We start from the raw sequence: 20,582 nt of genomic DNA, 5'->3' as shown, positions 1-20,582 counted from the left end.
CAGCTCAGCTTCTCAGTATCATGTCCAGCAAGTGGATGGATAGACTTCCTCTGCCTCTGGTTCTGAGGCCTTGCTCCTGGTCCAGTTGGTCAACTGGTTCCTGGTTGAGCATAGTGGGCAGACATACCTGGTGGTGCTGGGTCCCTGTCGTGCTTTCCCTCCTGGAGTGTTCTGCGTTCTTATGGGAGCCTGCTTAGCAACCAGTCTGCTTCAGAAGATAAGGAACAGTGCAGGCAGTGCAGTGAATTTGGCAGGCCGGTGGTGCTGTGCCCTGCCGTGACAGGGGGGTGGCTGTGTCCCCTGGGAGCATGAACCCGGGGTAGTGTGTTCTCTGCTGTGCTTTGGGCCTCAGGACGTCCTTGGGAGCGATTTGTGTCTGCTCACTAAAAAAAAAAAGAGCTTTATGGTTGAGTTGTGCTGCGCTCCGGTTTAAAAAAAAAGCGCACGAAAGACAAACGAGTATGTAGCGGGTGCGCCACATGCTTTCCCGTGCTGCGACAATTCCCGTGCTGCGACAATTCATTCATGGCAGCCCCCGCTGGGAGTGCGAGGAGCTGCCCGTCTTGCAGCGGGCGGGGTTCCTCCTCGGGCTGCTGCACAGTGTGCAGTCCGGTTCCCGAGTGGAGGGGTTGAGTCGGGGCTCACGCACACACAGCGTCCTCAGTCACAGCTCTGGTCCCCAGTGCAGCGTCTCGGCGCTTCGCCTCAGAGGGAGGCGGGAATGGCAGCCATTTTGTTCTCTGCCGGCGCGAGGGCCTGTGCAGACAGCTGTAGCAGTGGGGATCTCTTCGGGGGGGGGGGGGGGCACTGAGTTAGAACCTACCCTTCTGGGTTTGTTCTCTTGCTCTGCCAGACTTTGGGTTGGTGCAAGTAGTCCCTTCTCCAGCGGCCCTAGCATCTCCTGGGGGACAGGGGATAGGGTTTTCCCCGCCGGCTCCCAGGAGTTCGCAGCGGATAACACGTGGAGTTTTCGTTTTGTTTTGCTGCAGTTGGGCTGCTCTATGGGGTCTCCTCTGTCAGAGCCCTTGGGGAAGGGTGAGCTCCCTCTGGGGGAGGGGGGTGACCCTCAGGTGCTCGGTCTGTTTCAGCGGGGGCAGTTCGGCTTCCTGTTTTTGGAGGCGTTTTCTGGAGGAGAGTCGGGTGGCTAGCCTTCCGTAGGGCCTCAGGGGCTTGTCCAAGGTGTCCCCATGTAATCATTCGGGGCCTGTTTACCACAATGTACAGTGCACTTGACTTAGGCCTGCAGGTTGGGAGAACCATGGCCCACTTCTTTTCTCTAGTGCAGGGAGAAGGAGAAGCTCCGTTCCCTACATTGGACTCAGTGTCTGCAGTCACCTTGAATTTTCCCTTCCTGGTTGCTGATGGCATTGTCTCGCGGAATCTGCTAGATGGGAAGCTGAATCAGACCTTGTAGCCCGTCTTGGAGGTGTTTGTATTAGGAGATGCAGGCTTCTATTGGTAGCCCTTTATCTTTCCCGCTGCGGGCTGTCTTGGGTCAAGGGCTGCGGCACGGGCCTGTTTGCAGTGGCAGCAGCAGTCTCCCAGGGCAGTCCCTGGGCTGCCTGGTTGGAGGCACGTTTTGCCTGTCTGGTGGACACTGTGTATGACATTCTTTGGGCTTCGGCCTAGGGTATGTCTTTGGCATTCACCACAAGCTATCAGTTCTGCCTGCTGCCGTAGGCGGTGGTTGCCACCTCCAAGGCCTGCGTGGTCAGGTTTCCACTTTGGGGCACCTTTCTCTTTGGGTACACCCTCAGCGATTTGGTTCAGGAGCTCGGTGAGTCGGGCTCCAGCGTTTGCCAGGAGACGTTCCTTGTTCTTGGACCGCCCTGTGGGCTTGGCAAGTGCCAGGTTTCGTGTCAGCACTAAGGGTAGGCCTGGTCCTCAGAATTTTGGCCAGAGGGTTCGGCGAGCCTGACATTCTCCCTTCTGGGGGATGGGGAGCCAGAACCCAGGAACCAGCAGGGCACTCGGGGTAAGTTAAGTGGCTGCTGTCTCCCGGCCATCCTTGGGTGGCCTGACTGGCCAATCTGGGCTGACATGGAGCCGCTTTCAGGCATTTCGGGATGTGTGGACTACCTTCTCCTCAGCTTAGGTGCTGGATTTTCGGGGTTCTGGCGTCTGGCTGGGGTTCTCCCCTCTGGTAGCCCCTCTCTTCTTGCAGTCTCCTTGTCAGAGGGGGCATCGCTCTGCTCAGAGCAGAAGAGCAGTGGAGGTGCTGCTATCCTTTTGGGCCATTGTTCCTGTTCTTCCTGCCGAGCGCTGTTTAGGTCGGTACTCCATCCTTTTTGCGGGATGGGAACAGTGCAACCCATTCTGGATCTCAAGGGATCCACAGGTATACTTTTTCAGATGGCGGCCCTGAGGTCTCTGATTGCCTCCATTTGGGAGAGAAAATTTCTCTCCGCTCTCGATCTCAAGGAGGCATACTTCTCTTTCCTGCTACGACCTGTCTTGGCAGTTCATTCCTGTTCTGGACCCTGCCAGTTGGTTCCGTCGGACCCGAGGACCCTTTTTGAGGTCATGCTTATAGTGGCGGTCTTTCTGCGGAGACACAGGTTTTTGTGTTCTCCTGTACCTGGATGACTCCGGGTGTCTTCTTGCCTAGCCTGAGTAGAGAGACCCCTTCAGCGCTGGTTCACCCTCAGTTTTTTTGTCTGGTTTGGGTGTTTAATTTCAACAGGAGCAGGCTGGCGCCAGCGCGCCAACTTTTATTCCCGATGAGCTTGAGTGTTTCTTCAAAGGGACAGTGCTTTAAGTTAGCTTCCAAGTTTCTCGCTCCTGCTTTGTCACCAGCCACAGGCCTGGTATTTCGTGCAGGTCCTTAGATCTATGGCAGCGGCCATGGAAGGGGTTCCTTCTTCTCTCATGCGGCCGCTTTAGGGGGCCCTGCTCAGCCTCTGGTCTCGGGTTTCAGAGGGCGGCGGCATCTGGCTCGTTTGCTCTCAGTGCATGAGGGGTTTGCTGCTTCCCCAGTCGTTGACCATGGGAAGGTCTTCCTCGAGCCTACTTTGGGAGGTGGTGTCTATGGATACCAGCTTCTTGGGCTGGGGAGTGCCCTTTGCTGGCATTTCTTGGTGCAGGGCTCTTGGTCTTCAAGGAGGGCATTGGCCCGCTATCCTCTGGAGCTGCATGCAGTGAGCCAAGCTCTGGAGGCCTTTGCCCCACTGTTGGGAATGCCGCCATTTGGGCCTTTCGGTCTTGCCTGCGGCGGTTGCCTTTTTCACCTCGCAGGGGGGGACTCCTAGCAGTCTGCTGGCAGGGGAGTCCAGCTTGTTAATGGACGGGGCAGTGAGACTTCGGTTGTGCCTTCGGCTGGTTTGCGGGGTCCCTCAATATGGAGACAGACTTGCTCAGTCGGTACGCTCTGGTTTCCAGCAGAGGGAGTGGTTGGTCGAGCCGTTTTCAGCTGGTGGCCTAGTCCTAAGTCTAGGTTCCTCGGTGCTTCAACCACTGCTGGGCATAGGACTCTAGGGATCTATTCGCTCTGCGGTGGTTGTGTCTGAGCGAGAGTCCTCCGTATGCCTTCCCCCATGCCAATTTTAGGCTAGCTGTGAGGAGAGTGGCAGACCTTTGGGGCAGGGTGATCCTGGTCTCCAGCCTGGCCATGGCTTCCATGGTATGCAGATCTTGTGAGACTCCTGGTTGGGGAGCCATTGTGATTCCCTCAGTGTTCGAGGTCTGTCTGTCAGGGCCTGGTGGCCGTGGAGGTTCCCCCCCCCTCCCTTTCCTTTGGTCCTGTGGCCTGTCCTGGAGAGGGCTCAGCTGAGGAAGGAAGGTTATTCACTTTCAGTGGTGTCTTCCCTGCTTCGGGCTGGGAAGCGCTCTTCCTCATTGGCGTCTGCCAGAGTGTGTTTCTAAGTCTGGTGTGCTGTGAGGTTTTGGGTCACCGTTGTGTCCTCTCTGTGCCACTTTCTGGCTTTTTGGCAGGAGGGAAATTCATGGGGCTAGTGCTGTAGGTCCAGTGGGGGTCCTGCTTGCTTTCAGGGCTGCTTGCAGGAGTCTTCGTTAGCTGCTCCTTCTGGACTGAGTTCTTTTTCTGGTCCTTTGGGTGCTTCAGCACTCCCCGTTTGAGCCTGTTGATAGGTGGCCCTTGTTCTATGGCATCATGGCTTAGTTGGCTAAAGCACCTGTCTAGTTCTCTCTTTGTCCACAGTGTTCTTTGAGGTGTTTCTGTTAACCTCTGTTCCTCGCCAAATCCAAAGGCCATTACTCCATCCTCATTCTCCTCGACCTATTCGCCGCTTTTGACACTGTCAATCACAACTTACTTCTTGACACACTGTCTTCTTTTGGGTTCCAGGGCTCTGTCCTCTCCTGGTTCTCCTCATCTCTCCCATCGTACTTTCAGAGTACACTCTCATGGCTCTTCCTCCACCCCTATCCCGCTCTCTGTTGGAGTCCCTCAGGGTTCTGTCCTTGGACCCCTTCTTTTCTCTATCTACACCTCTTCCCTGGGCTCCCTGATCTCGTCTCATGGCTTCTAGTATCATCTTTATGCTGACGACACCCAGCTTTATCTCTCCACACCTGACATCACTGCGGAAACCCAAGCCAAAGTATCGGCCTGCTTATCGGACATTGCTGCCTGGATGTCCAACCGCCACTTGAAACTAAACATGGCCAAGACCGAACTTCTTGTCTTCCCACCCAAACCCACTTCTCCTCTACCTCCACTCTCTATCTCAGTTGATAACACCCTCATCGTCCCTGTCTCATCTGCCCGCAACCTTGGTGTCATCTTCGACTCCTCCCTCTCCTTCTCTGCGCACATCCTGCAGATAGCCAAGACCTGTCGCTTCTTCCTCTATAACATTAGCAAAATCCGCCCTTTCCTCTCTGAGCACACCACCCGAACTCTCATCCACTCTCTCGTTACCTCTCGCCTTGACTACTGCAACCTACTCCTCACTGGTCTCCCACTTAGCCACCTATCCCCCCTTCAGTCCGTTCAGAACTCTGCTGCACGTCTTATCTTCCGCCTGAACTGATACACTCATACCACCCCCCTCCTCAAGTCACTTCATTGGCTTCCGATCAGGTACCGTATTCAATTCAAGCTTCTGCTACTAACCTACAAATGTACTCGATCTGCTGCCCCGCCTTACCTCTCAACCCTCATCTCCCCTTACGTTCCTAACCGTAACCTCCGCTCTCAAGACAAATCCCTCCTTTCAGTACACTTCTCCACCACCGCCAACTCCAGACTCCGCCCTTTCTGCCTCGCCTCACCCCACGCGTGGAACAAACTCCCCGAGCTCATACGTCAGGCCCCCTCCCTTCCCATCTTCAAATCTCTGCTTAAAGCCCACCTCTTCAATGTCGCCTTCGGCACCTAACCTCTACACCTCTACCCAGGAAATCTAGACTGCCCAACTTGACATTTTGTTCTTTAGATTGTAAGCTCATTTGAGCAGGGACCGTCCTTTTTGTTTATTTTGTACAGCGCTGCGTAACCCTAGTAGTGCTCTAGAAATGTTAAGTAGTAGTAGTAGTAACCTGTTGCTTCTCGCAACTTCAGTCTCTTTCTCTCTTGGAAGGTCCCTTTATCTGTTTTTCGGAGGCAGTGGTCTCACTTGGGGCAGTACCATACTTCTTGCCTTAGTGTTTGTTGGTCTTTCTTTTTCCATAGTCAGCGGTCTGTTTTTTGGAAGCTTCTGGTCTTAGCAGGGCGTTCTTGCATTTCACGGTTCCTGATGTTTTTCGCCATTCGTTTGGTCCTATTGGGCTCATTGGTAAACAGCAGGGGGGTCTCATTGTTGCCCAAGGCTTTCTTTGCCCAGTGGGTGAAGGTGGCTGTGGTCTCAGCCTGTATCCTGGGAGGCGCTTCTCAGGTTGAAGGATCTCTCTCCTGGACGTGTGGCTACGTCTTGGGCGGAGGCTTCGTTGTCTTCTCTGATGGCTATCTGTAGGCAAGTGGCGTACGCTTCTCTGCATACTTTCAGTAAGTATGGTAGAATGGCTGGTGCCGCTCAGGCAGCAGCTACATTTGGGGTGTCGGTTCTGCATATGGCAGATTCGGCTTCCCACCCTCGTGGGGATAGCTTTTGAACATCCCACTTGTCCTGGAATAGTGGGAATGAACGTAATGGAAGGAGAAATTAGGTCTTACCTGATAATTTTCTTTCCATTAGTTCTTCACACTATTCCAGGAGCCCTCCCGTGGTGCGACGCCTTTGTTGGTGGCTCTATGTACTGTCTTTGTATCCTGTTTTCCAGAGGCCTTATCTTTGAATGGTTCTTGGGCTGAATGTGTTGATTGCTGACCATGCTCCTGATTGGGTGTGTTTTCTTCCTTGCTTGAGGACGGATACTGAGGAGCTGAGCTGCTAGCAGGGAGCTATGTAGTGGTGCTCAGTTCTGTATTCTCTATCTCCACCTGCTGGTCGATGGACATAACTACCCACTTGTTCTGGAATAGTGTGAAGAACTAATGGAAAGAAAATGATCAGGTAAGACCTAATTTCTCCATAGATAGGAACAAATGCATCACAGTTTATAAACAGGAAAAGCGTAGATGATTTAGGACAGGCTTGTCCAACCTATGGCCCGCGGGCCAGAACCTGGCCCACCAAATGCTTTTTCTTTTAATGATGCTTACAGAGGGATTCCTGCTTCCCCACAGCGACTTGGTTCTCCATAAGCATGAGCCATACAGTACCGGAAGTCTCACAAGACTTGAAACCACAAGACCAACTGAACTTCCATCTCCGCAAGGCTCAAGATTGCAGCGAGACATGGTGGGGAAGCAGGAATCTTGCTGTTTCTTCTGCAGTCAAAGCCAGGTGAGGGAAAAGAAACTGAGTAAAGGCTGGGGGCAGGGGGGTTACATGAGTGAAAGAGACTGAATGAAGGCTGAGGGGGGGGAGGTTACATGAATGAGAAAGAGTGGGTGAAGGTTGGGAGGAGGGTTACATGAACAGGACTGGGTAAAGGTTGGAGGTGGGCTATATGAGTGAGAGTGAGACTGGGTGAAAGCTGGGGAGGGGATGACGCACTGTCATATTTTGCCACTATTTGATGAAACGTGGCAAAATACGACAATGCGTGTTTTGGTCCTCTGAATGTGGCTCTCAGTAGAAAAAGGTTGGACAAGCCTGATTTAGAAAGTGGAGTCAGGGAAGAAGGGGGAAACTACAGACTGGTAAGTCTCACGGCGGTGGTAGGAAAAATAATGGAGTTGCTGCTGAAAGAAAGGATAGTTAACTTTCTAGAAGCCAATGGGTTACAGGACCCGAGGCAACATGGCTTTACCAAAGGAAAATCCTGCCAAACGTATCTTACTGACTTCTTTGACTGGGTGACCAAAGAACTGGATGAAGTACATGCGCTAGATATAATCTACTTGGATTTCAGCAAAGCCTTTGATATGGTCCCCCACAGAAGACTCGTGAATAAGCTGAAAGGGTTGAACTTAGGACGAAAGTGACCAGCCAGAAGATAAGTAAAAACAAATTTCTGTGGCAGAGACACAATTGTGTAGTAGAGATTTATGTGAATAACATCATTATAGTGGAAGGAAGGCAGGGTCCAGTGTAATGATGTATATATGTTAGTAGTGCTACAAGCTGGTACTGTGCAACACTGAAAAGTTTGGCACTCTAAACACACTGAGCACTGCATAACAAAAAGAAAAAAAGTATATACTAGTAAAAAAGGCCTGTTTCTGTATGAAAGGAAACGGGCGCTAGCAAGGTTTTCCTCCCCCCCCCTCGCTCTCTCCCTCTATCCTCTCCAAGTCCCATGGCCTCCTTTCCTCCCCTCCGATTTCCTTGGCTTCCTCCTTCCCTCTGTCACTCTCCTTCAGTCTGTTCTCCCTCCGAGTTCCAGTCCCTCCTCCCTCCTTCTGTCATTCTTCTTCGCTCTGTCCTCCCTCCGAGTTCCAGTCCCCCCTCCCCCATCCCCCAACGTGCACGTTGCCCCCCCCCCCTCCAAAATCGTCAACCTCCCTCTCCCCCTCTAACCGGGGTCCCGGCGGCAGCATTGAAGAGCGAGCAGGCTCAGCGAGTCTGCTGCCTTCCCTTCTCTTCGCTCTGACTCTGGTCCCGCCCTCATTTCCTGTTTCGGCAAGGGCGGGACCAGAGTCAGAGCGAAGAGAAGGGAAGGCAGCAGATGCGCTGAGCCTGCTCGCTCTTCAATGCTTCTGCCGGGACCCTGGTAAGAGGAGGAGGAGGAGGGGGGTAGGGAGGCTCCTGCACGCAGGGACGCCGCTTCTGACAGTTTTGTTTTTCACTTGTGTTTCAGCTGTTCCGGTGGGGACCACAGGAACAGCTAAAACAGAAGCGGAAGAAAAGGCTGTCGGTAGCGGCGTCCCTGCATACATGAGTTAAGAACTTTTAAGCAGGTGGCTGTTATGGAGGGGAGGGCGAGAGAAGGGTGGAGTGGTCTGCTGGGAGCACGTCAGAATGCGGCCAGTGACGTCAGTGTGATCTACCGCACCTAGCAGACCACCTCCAGCGGAAGCCACGGTCCCAGGCAGCTTCAGAACATTTGAGGTGAGAATTATTATATAGGATTGGATGGACTGGTACATAGTAGATAAGAATTACTGAGTCAAAGTGCCAGAGATAATATTAGGTTGAACCCGGAAGTAATTAGTGCAGTTAAAATTTAATGCCAAGAAGTGTAGAGTGATGCACTTGGGGTGCAGAAACCTGAAAAAGAGATACCGGATAGGAGGGGAGAGATTAGTAAGCTCAATTTAGGAGAGAGACCTTGGGGTGTTGGTGTTTGAGGATCTAAAGGTGAAGAAACAATGCGACAAGGCAACGGCAGTGGCCAGAAGGATGCTAGGCTGCATAGAGAGAGGTATAACCAGCAGAAGAAAGGAGTTGTTGATGCCCCTCTACAAGTCGTCGGTGAGGCCCCACTTGGAATATTGTGTTCAGTTTTGGAGGCCGTATCTTGTTAAAGATGTAAAAAGACTGGAAGCGGTGCAAAGAAAAGCTACAAGAATGGTATGGGATTTGCGTTGCAAACCGTACGAGGAGAGACTTGCCAACCTGAACATTTATACCTTGGAGGAAAGGAGAGATGGGTGACATGATACAGACTTTCAAATATTTGAAAGGTGTTAATCCGCAGATGAACCTTTTTCGGAGATGGGAAGGTGGTAGAACTAGAGGACATGAATTGAGGTTGAAGGGGGGCAGACTCAGGAGTAATGTCAGGAAGTAGTTTTTCACAGAGAGGGTGGTGGATATGTGGAATGTCCTCATGCGGGAGGTGGTGGAGATGAAAAAGGTAATGGAATTCAAACATGCGTGGGATAAATAAAAAGAAATAAACACAAAGGAATCCTGTTTAGAAGGAATGGATCCACAGAATCTTAGCGGAGATTAGGTGGCGATGCCGATAATTGGGAAGCGATACCGGTACTGGGCGGACTTTTACGGTCTATGCCCTGATTGTGACTGAATAGATATGGATGAGCTGGAGTGTAGATTTTAAGGGGTTTCAACGTTAGCTTCAGAACTTAGTACAAGAACAGTGCTGGGCAGACTTCTACGGTCTGTGTCCTGAGAATGGCAAAGACAAATCAAACTCGGGTATAAAGTATCACATACCATGTAAAATGAGTTTATCTTGTTGGGCAGACTGGATGGACCGTACAGGTCTTTATCTGCCGTCGTTTACGATGTAAGATCATGTGGGTTTGAACTATGGGTCTGAAATTGTGATGTACCTTAATGATTGGCTACAATGATTTTGGACACTGTAGACCTCCCCCCCCCCCCCCCCACATTAAATAGGTTGAGGGCAAATGATTAATGTGTCCTGCCCTCTGAATTGTGCAGGAGAGCAGTTAATGTGTTTGATACAAATATCCTTTTCCCCTATCACCTACATTTGTTACTTTTTTCTGAATTTATAAATCATAGTGGAGTGGCCTAGTGGTTAGGGTGGTGGACTTTGGTCCTGGGGAACTGAGGAACTGATTTGGATTCCCACTTCAGGCACAGGCAGCTCCTTGTGACTCTGGGCAAGTCACTTAACCCTCCATTGCCCCATGTAAGCCGCATTGAGCTTGCCATGAGTGGGAAAGCGCGGGGTATAAATGTAACAAAAAAAATATTGTGGATTGGATTGTTTGATTCAGGAATATGATATTCTTATAGGGGGGCAAGAAAGAGAAATGTATGTGTTTTCACATTAGGGGAGGCAATGTCAAGTGGGAATGCTTTAAGATGAGGGGAGGGAGACATTGGGGGGAATTTGTTGCAAATTTTTTCCTCTGTGTTACCTGGTTCCCAATTGGTGGCAGGGAATTCAGAAAGACCGTGATGGACATACAGCATTTAGTAAATGGCCACCAGGATGGGACCAAACCTCATATATCTGGTTCTTAAAATCAAGATTAGTATAAACTAGGAGAGTCATTTAACTCTATCCTGGTACACTTTGGTTTTGTAAGTCTTTGTTTCCATTACTTGCAGAGTATGTCTTCTGTTGTGATGTCTGCTGGGTCTGGATTGACTGACAGTGTTATATCTGAAGCAGCAGAAGCTAGTGAAAGAAAAAGAGAGCAATCTGTAGCGACAGCCTTAGAATGGATTAGAGAGGCACTGAATCCATTACTGAAAGGACTTGTACCAACTGAACAACTGAAAGCTGATCAGCTGCTTAGGTAAGTCCTGCCTAGTCATGTCCTTGTTTGTTATTCGTAACTATCCAAGGGACCCTTTTACTAAGCAGCAGTTAAGTGTCCTGCGCTATCCCCAGCAGAGCTCTTTCTGCCCATTAAGACCACTTTAGTGCTGCCGGGAAATGACCGATTTTTCTATTTCAGCAATAATAGTTATGTTCAGATTTTCCCATTAGCACATGGCTATTAGTGCATGAGCACTTACCAACACCTAGTTTGTAAGCAGTAAGGGCTCATTAGCAAACCATGGGCTAATTGGTTAGCATGCGGCAATGTAACTATGCAGAACACGCCTACTCTCCGCCCCCACAGATCTACCACAGCACTAAAAAAATAAAACCTCTGTTTTTAGCACGTGGGTAGCACGCACACCTGCACTTGAACCTACAGTAAGCACGCATTAGTGCTTACCGCAGCTTAGTAAAAGGACTCCCAAGAGAGGCATTCTCATATTCTTAAAGTGGTAGCATTGACTACATTCCTCAATATATTAAGATGATTTGCATAGTGTATACACATAGTGGAGCTTATAGCTTGACTGGGTCTTGGTTCTGTTGTCTTGCCTTCTCTGTTATTCCTTGCTCTACTTTTCATTTCTTTTATTTTTGTTACATTTGTACCCCGCGCTTTCCCACTCATGGCAGGCTCAATGCGGCTTACATGGGACAATGGAGGGTTAAATGACTTGCCCAGAGTCACAAGGAGCTGCCTGTGCCTGAAGTGGGAATCGAACTTTCCTCAGTTCCCCAGGACCAAAGTCCACCACCCTAACCACTAGGCCACACCTCCACTTACCTTTTTTGTAGTAAATAAATAAAATTTCTTTGTAATAGCCACAGTCTCTGTTGAGAGACCTACTAGAATATTCTTTCTACATGACTGTGCTATGTATATATTTCAATGCAGGATCCATGTTTGCATGCAGCTCACCTTGAACTAGCAGGAGCAATGCTCCTGTCTACATCCCCGCCTCTCTCTGACTGCTTTCACCCTTAAGTCTTCGAGACTAGAGATCCCTGTTCTGACTCATAGGCAATATAGTTACGGTTTTTGAATGTTGTATAAAAGGCCTATCAAACTTAAAACCTCTGCCATTCTAGGAGGGACTAATTTCAACCTTGGGTGATGTTCTGGCTTTTACAACAAGGGTTCTGCCTGATAATCTTAAAACAGGATATATATTTTCATATTGCTATTAAGTTGCTGGATTATGTTTGTAGTTTTTATAGAAGATTTTATTTTTTTAAATAAGCTCTTTTTTGTTAGCTAGTAGAGTTTTTTTTCTCTTAACTTTAATAAGTGGAGTTAAACTGTGTGTGTGTGTGTGTGTGTTGGGGGAGGGGGGTGGCAGGCAGATAATAATTTTCACCACACAGATGAATCCAGAGACAAGTGGGTTATCACCATCTACCAGCAGGTGGAGATAGAATACAAATACTGAACTCTAATATAGGATAGTGAGCAGCCTGGTTAGTCAGAATTTCCTCTATCTCAGCAGGTGGTTTCCCAGCAGCACTTTGTCAGTTGAGTTTAGGGGTACACCTGGTGGTGTTTGGCCCCTCCCCACCCCCTCTTGCCGCGGTCCTCTTCTTGTTCACACTATTAAAAAAAACAAAAAGAGAGAGGAGACTCTAGGCTTTTTGCCATTTATTTCCGCAGTGCTCTGAGGTGAGTGGCTATTCTCTGAGTGGGTTGAATTAAGTCAAATCCAGCAGTTTTCCTAACAGAAAGCCCACCTCTTTAACATTGCTTTTGACTCGTAACCACTTGTAACCACTCGCCTCCACCTACCCTCCTCTCTTCCTTCCCGTACACATTAATTGATTTGATTTGCTTACTTTATTTTTTGTCTGTTAGATTGTAAGTTCTTTGAGCAGGGACTGTCTTTCTTCTATGTTTGTGCAGCGCTGCGTACGCCTTGTAGCGCTATAGAAATGCTAAATAGTAGTAGTAGTACTGTAACACTGGCAGGCACAACTTTGTTGGGGGTGAGTACTCCTTTGAATCTTTAATTACGATCATGCCTGGTTGTGGTTTTGCTTCCACTTTGTTTCCCAGCCAGCAGAGTTTTCCCGAAACGACTCTAGTTGTTCGCGGCAGTACACTTGTGCTGGGGCAGTGTGAGGGTACGATTTTGTGGCCGTGCTGTTCAGCAGTAATGGTGGGCTTGGGTAATTCCTGTGCAGACCTCGGTGTGCTTCAGTCTTTCATGGTGTGTCTCTGGTGGCCATTTTGGAATCCCATGGTACAGAAACGTCTTCTATCCCAGGACAGTCTCGGCCTTCTCTGGTAATGCCTGCGCCGAGTTCCCTGTTATCTGGCGCTGCTGACTCTGGAACACAGGTGCCCCTTTCTCCTGAATTTGTGCTGCTTCTACATCAGGCTTTTTTACTGAAGCAATTTCAGACTGCAGAAGAGCCTGCTCAGGGGTCTGCTCCTTCTTTAATGGATCTGTATCCTGCAAAAAGGATCTAAAGAGAATCCACAAAAATATGGAGAACTCAATAGATCCCACGGTGCGTGAAATGTAAAACAAAAAAGGTGGGAATATAAGCCAGGCTCTCCAAAGAATGGAACCAAAAATTGTTTAAAAATCAAAGTTTAATATTTTCAAACAGATAAATATACCAATAATGCATAAGAAATGACTCGACACAACGTTGTGTTTCGGCCAAGGAGGCCTACATCAGGAGTCTAAAAACATAAATACACAAACAAAATATAAAAAATGATAAATGACTAAATTAATAATAATATATAGCAATAATTGTATTAAAAGAGGAACAAATATATTTTTTCAAATAAATCAAGGAACGATGTAAATACAAAAAGTAAAATAAAATACTGTTAGCAAAAAGAACTGAAAGATATACATATATATATATATGTCAAAATAATATATTAAACAAACAATATGCTAAATAGCACTAAAGAAAGAAACATAATGTATAGAAAAAACGAGAATGGAGATTAAATAAAAACAAAATGTATACATACATGGGAATTAATAAGAAGACTGACCTTATGGAACTGGTTAAAATAAGATGTCAAAGGAATCTCAAATAGTAAATAGAGGATTCCAAAGGATCTTGCAAAATAAATATATAGAAAATATATAGTCTGCAAAGAAATGGAAAAAGATATTGTATTCACAAGTGTAATGGACATACAGAAGGCGAATAAATATATATAACCCTAGGGATACGTGAAACAGTTCAAGGGAAAAAAATATAATAATGAATGCATGAAGAACGACCAAACAAAAAAACAGGGGAAACGATTAGACTATTGAGTCTTAACCAGCGCTGTCTTGTATTTAAAACAATCATTTAGCTAAGGAACCGGCAGAAAACAAATTAAAAGGTAATCCAAAAAACGCGCAGTATATTAATAATGAAAATAATGAAAAAATGGCTGAATTACAACATCGCTAGGCTGTTGGAGAGTTAAATATAAAAAATGCGCTGCATATTAATAATGAAGAAAACCGCGCTAAAGTAAAACAAAAATGCTAATATGCAACAACACTACGGTTGTAAACCGCATGTATTTGAAAGAAACGTGAAGCACATACCTTAAAAAAGACCGTTGTACAAAGTGAGCCGTCTGACTGACGCAGTGATTTCAGCAGTAAAAGTGAAAGTAAAAATCAACTGCGGGACAATTCAAATAGCCAAAAGAGCGCGAAAACGCGCGAAATTAAACCGCCACAAGTATCAGCTGATCCAAAAGATGATAAATGAAGCACTGGGTGGCCATACGTGCGTGTTGCGCACGTAGAATAGACGTGAACACGTCACTACGTGGTATAGAAAAATATATATGGAGGTACGTCACTGCGTGGCTTAAAAAAACTATATATATATTTATATCTTGAAGGCATACGGAGGCACGTAAATTAAGTGGAGATACTGCATTCTATGGTACAAAAAATGCTTTTTAGAGCTAAACACAATGCAAGGGACATGGAGATTAAATGATGCATTAAAATCAACCTATGTAACCAAAATATAAATAAATTAATAAAAAATATATATATAGAAATATATATATATATAGAAACAACATACATATATGTATGTATGTGTAGTATGAGCAATAAAATGTAATAAAATGAGATGTGAGTCTTGAAAGTTTACTAATAAATCCCATGTGTGTATACTAATATAAGTAAAATTAAAAAATACATATAATAATTAATCTTTTTGAAAAAATGATGAAATGAAAATAATGTCAGAACAAGTCACAAGGATATCAAAAAAATACTATATAAATGTACAATGTATAACAACAAAAAAATATATATAAATAAATAATTTGTACAGTGTATATATGATGAAATAATAACGATAAAGTAAATATATTAATACAAAAACTGCTTGTATGTATTTACATATAAACCAACTTTTAGATTAAGGAGTATTCGTGCTATGGAAAATTAAATAATTTGTGTAAAGAAATGCAAACATTTAATTTAAAGGAGTATAAAAATTACAAGAATGGGCGAAAGTCTATCTCATTGTTTAGGCCATTAGGACTCATGGTATTTAAGTCATAAATTAACCTTTGTTCTTCCTGAAGTATAAGTTTATCAAGGTCACCTCCCCTCCACCTGCTGGTGAATGTCTTGAACACCAAATACTTGATATCTGCTGTAGTATGGTTAGCCGCATGCCAGTGTTGAACCAGAGGTGCAGATTGGATATTTCTAGATATGCAACTTCTATGTTCAATGATTCGTGTTTTAATGGATCTGATGGTCTTACCAACGTATAATAGAGAACATGGGCATTGAATAATGTAAATCACATGAGTAGTGTTACAATTTGATGAATGTTTTAAAATGAAAGTTTTGTTGGTAATTGGATGAATAAAGCAAGTTGTCTCTATACAGAGGTTGCACACACTGCATCGTCCACATCTTCTATGTCCTAAATGGAGGTTTTCTAAAGGTTCTCTTATATCTGGTAAAGTAGAAGGTACTAAATATTCTTTTAGATTTCTGTTCCTAGAATATGCAATTATTAATTCTTTATTATTGAAGCAGTCGAGACCCTCCAATATGTGCCAATGTTTGCGTATGGACTTAGCAATGTGTTTGGACAAAAAAGAGTACTTGAGTGTACAAACGATATCTGGTTTCTTCTTTTGTCGATTAGGTTGAAGAAGTTCTTCACGATCCTGAGCTAAAGCTTTGGAATAGCCCGCTGCAATATGTTTCTGAGGATACCCTCTGGCAGAAAATCTATTTCCCATAGTGGTTGCTTGTAGATTGAATTCCTCAAAATCTGTGCATATCCGTCGAAGGCGGAGAAACTGGCATAAAGGAAGATTGCTTTTCAATTTAGGGTTATGATAGCTGGAGTAGTGTAGAAATGTATTTCGATCAGTTGGTTTCTTATATATGGTTGTGTTGAATAGATAATCATCTTTCCGAATAATAAGATCCAGGAAATTGATCTGGTGTTTATTATAGTCAGATTTAAATTTAAGATTGGGGTCCTGAACATTTATCCAATCAAAAAAAGTGTGTAGAGTGTCTTCACTCCCCTGCCACAGAATGAAAATGTCGTCTATATATCGACGATAAATCTTAATGTATTCTTTGAATGGATGTGATGTCAAATATTTTTTCTCAAAGTCTCCGACATAAAGATTGGCTATGTCGGGAGCCATACTTGAACCCATGGCTGTGCCCTTGATTTGTTGGTAATAATTCTTTTCAAAACCAAAATAATTCTGGGTGAGTGCAATTGTTGCACATGTCAAAATTAAATGATTAGGAATGCGCCTATGTGTTGTTCTACCCTGTAGTGTGTGTTCAATAACCCTTAGAGCCTCCATCTGTGGAATATTAGTGTATAGTGATTCAATGTCCATTGTAACCAGTATAGTATCTATAAGTGAACCCTCATAATCTTGCAGGATATTGATCATATGAGTGGTGTCTTGGATGAATGATGGTATTAATGGTACAAATGGTCTCAAGAAAAAATCTACAAAAATGGACAGGGGTTCTAAAATCGAACCGTTGACCGAGATAATGGGTCTCCCCGGAGGGTTAGTCAGTGATTTATGTATTTTTGGCAATACATAAATAGTTGGAATGGTCGGATTTGAGACCTGTAAAAAGTCCTTCTCTTTTGATGTAATAAAGCCCATTCTGGAAGCAATATCAATAAGTTCTTTAATATCTTTTTGTATATCCACTGTAGGATCTTTATCCAGGGGTACATAGAACTCACAATCCTCCAGTTGCCTCTTGATTTCGTTGATATAATCGGACCTGTTCATGACTACAATCCCTCCACCTTTGTCGGCGGGCTTGATGACAATATCATGATTATTTGCTAACTCTCTGATAGCCTGATGCTCAGTTGTGCTGATATTGTAGTGGCGAGGTTTTTTATTCCTTTCAAATTTCTTAATATCTTTTTCTACACATGAATTAATGCATCATTTAATCTCCATGTCCCTTGCATTGTGTTTAGCTCTAAAAAGCATTTTTTGTACCATAGAATGCAGTATCTCCACTTAATTTACGTGCCTCCGTATGCCTTCAAGATATAAATATATATATAGTTTTTTTAAGCCACGCAGTGACGTACCTCCATATATATTTTTCTATACCACGTAGTGACGTGTTCACGTCTATTCTACGTGCGCAACACGCACGTATGGCCACCCAGTGCTTCATTTATCATCTTTTGGATCAGCTGATACTTGTGGCGGTTTAATTTCGCGCGGTTTCGCGCTCTTTTGGCTATTTGAATTGTCCCGCAGTTGATTTTTACTTTCACTTTTACTGCTGAAATCACTGCGTCAGTCAGACGGCTCACTTTGTACAACGGTCTTTTTTAAGGTATGTGCTTCACGTTTCTTTCAAATACATGCGGTTTACAACCGTAGTGTTGTTGCATATTAGCATTTTTGTTTTACTTTAGCGCGGTTTTCTTCATTATTAATATGCAGCGCATTTTTTATATTTAACTCTCCAACAGCCTAGCGATGTTGTAATTCAGCCATTTTTTCATTATTTTCATTATTAATATACTGCGCGTTTTTTGGATTACCTTTTAATTTGTTTTCTGCCGGTTCCTTAGCTAAATGATTGTTTTAAATACAAGACAGCGCTGGTTAAGACTCAATAGTCTAATCGTTTCCCCTGTTTTTTGTTTGGTCGTTCTTCATGCATTCATTATTATATTTTTTTCCCTTGAACTGTTTCACGTATCCCTAGGGTTATATATATTTATTCGCCTTCTGTATGTCCATTACACTTGTGAATACAATATCTTTTTCCATTTCTTTGCAGACTATATATTTTCTATATATTTATTTTGCAAGATCCTTTGGAATCCTCTATTTACTATTTGAGATTCCTTTGACATCTTATTTTAACCAGTTCCATAAGGTCAGTCTTCTTATTAATTCCCATGTATGTATACATTTTGTTTTTATTTAATCTCCATTCTCGTTTTTTCTATACATTATGTTTCTTTCTTTAGTGCTATTTAGCATATTGTTTGTTTAATATATTATTTTGACATATATATATATATATGTATATCTTTCAGTTCTTTTTGCTAACAGTATTTTATTTTACTTTTTGTATTTACATCGTTCCTTGATTTATTTGAAAAAATATATTTGTTCCTCTTTTAATACAATTATTGCTATATATTATTATTAATTTAGTCATTTATCATTTTTTATATTTTGTTTGTGTATTTATGTTTTTAGACTCCTGATGTAGGCCTCCTTGGCCGAAACACAACGTTGTGTCGAGTCATTTCTTATGCATTATTGGTATATTTATCTGTTTGAAAATATTAAACTTTGATTTTTAAACAATTTTTGGTTCCATTCTTTGGAGAGCCTGGCTTATATTCCCACCTTTTTTGTTTTACATTTCCTGCAAAAAGGAGGCATTTGGACTAGAGAATGACACAGGGTCAGGGAACCTGCGGGGACGGGTACAGATCCCACGGGGATGGGGCAGGGATGAGGATAGAGCCCATGGGGATGGGGACAAACGTTTGTACTCATGTCATTTTCTACTTTGAAGACTGTTAATGAATTGGACTGTTATGTTTGAGTGATGCAGACGATGATATTTTGATTTTTTTTGGAAAAACAAGCAAACATGCTTGCCACAACTAGCAAAATTTGAATGGGGGATCCTGTACATTCCTGCTACCAGCACATCTTCTAAGCAGACATCTTCTATTGCAGTAAGGACTGTGGAAGACAAGAAAGCTAGACTGAATCCTGAGGTTGTGGATGACTTATTCATCCACAGATTCAAAAATCATAATGGTGCTTCATAGGGCATATTTCTCCCCCACTAGGGCATACAGAACAGGTTGTATTTTGTACCCTTGGACACGTTAACAGAGTGGATTAGGATTTCTTGGGGTAGTAGAAGTCAGCTACTGTTGGGGTTGGAAGGGTTAGAGGGTGGGGGGGGGGGGTTATTATAGTTTCTTGTTATTGTTTTCTATTTGTGATTTATAAACGATAGTTTTACAGCATATTGTTCCTTTTTATCTAATATAATAAAACGCACCGTGAACGTTCTGAAGACAACGTTCTGAAGTCACTCAAACACTCCCTGGCTGTAGGGTTCGTGGATTCGTGGTGTGAAGCCAGCCAGCCGTCTCTGCCCTCGCGTCAAACGTCATGACGTCGAGGGCGGAAAAAAAAAACCAATTCCGGCAGCGCAGCTGTCAGGGAAGGAGGCGGCGCTCCCGACGTCTCTAGCCTTCCCTTCGCTGTGTTCCGCCTTCTTCTGACGTCAAGGATGACTTCAGAAGAAGGCGGAACACAGCGAAGGGAAGGCTAGACGTCGGGAGCGCCGCCTCCTTCCCTGACGCTGCGCTGCCGGAACCGCCACGGAGGTAAATTTAAAAAGAAGAAAAAAAAAAAAGGGATGTTGGGGGGAGAGAAGAGGGTGGGCAGTAAAGTTGAACAATGGGAGCGGGAGGGCAGGGGAGAAACGACAGCATGGATGCGAAGGGGGGGGGGGAGAAGAGGGCGGGCCAGGCTGGGACATGGGAGAGAGAGGAGCATGGATGCGAGGGGGGTCATGGAAGGGAGAGAGGGGACTTGCTGGAAAAGGATGAATGGAGGGGGCAGGTGACAGAGGAGCATGGATGGGCATGGATTGGGAGGGCAGGGCTCAGGGAGAGAGGGAAATTGCTGGAAAGGGATGAATGGAGGGGCAGGGGACAGAGGAGCATGGATTGGGCGGGCAGGGCTCAGGGAGAGAGAGGAATTGCTGGATAGGGATGAATGGAGGGGACAGATGGGCATGGATGGATATGGATTGCAGGGCAGGGCTCAGGGAGAGAGGGGAATTGCTGGATAGGGATGAATGGAGGGGGCAGGGGACAGAGGAGCATAGATGGGCATGGATTGGGAGGGCAGGGCTCAGGGAGAGGGGAATTGCTGGATAGGGATGAATGGAGGGGACAGATGGGCATGGATGGATATGGATTGCAGGGCAGGGCTCAGGGAGAGAGGGGAATTGCTGGATAGGGATGAATGGAGGGGGCAGGTGACAGAGGAGCATGGATGGGCATGGATTGGGAGGGCAAGGCTCAGGGAGAGAGGGGAATTGCTGGAAAAGGATGAATGGAGGGGACAGGGGACAGATGGGCATGGATTGGGAGGGCAGGGCTCACACTCTCTCTCTCATATACAATGTCTTTCTGACTCTCACTCTCACACACTCTGTCTCACACTGTATCACATTCACTCTCTATGTGCCACACAGTCACTCACACACTCGCTTGGTCTCATACACTCACTCTCACAGAGAATCTGTGTCTCTCACACACTCTCTCTCTCGCCCACACACACACACTCTCTCTCACACTGTGTCTCACATACACACTTGCACACACTCTCATTCTCACACACACTCTCTCACAAA

General features: G+C 45.4%; 1 protein-coding gene across 3 annotated transcripts in view; it reads left to right on the top strand.

Annotated features, from left to right (window-relative positions):
• ENO4 (enolase 4) overlaps positions 1-20,582 on the top strand; it is a 175,299-nt gene that overhangs the window by 19,812 nt on the left and 134,905 nt on the right. For all 3 annotated transcript variants that reach the window (XM_030204749.1, XM_030204748.1, XM_030204750.1), the window contains exon 3: positions 10,437-10,627. In XM_030204749.1, coding sequence (XP_030060609.1) covers positions 10,437-10,627 — 191 coding nt within the window. The remainder of the gene's footprint in view (positions 1-10,436; positions 10,628-20,582) is intronic.

Source organism: Microcaecilia unicolor, chromosome 5 (genome assembly GCF_901765095.1).
Source record: "Microcaecilia unicolor chromosome 5, aMicUni1.1, whole genome shotgun sequence".
NCBI classification, from domain to species: domain Eukaryota; kingdom Metazoa; phylum Chordata; class Amphibia; order Gymnophiona; family Siphonopidae; genus Microcaecilia; species Microcaecilia unicolor.
The sequence above is the reverse complement of the archived record's forward strand: the minus strand, read 5'-3'. Positions and strand labels throughout refer to the sequence as shown.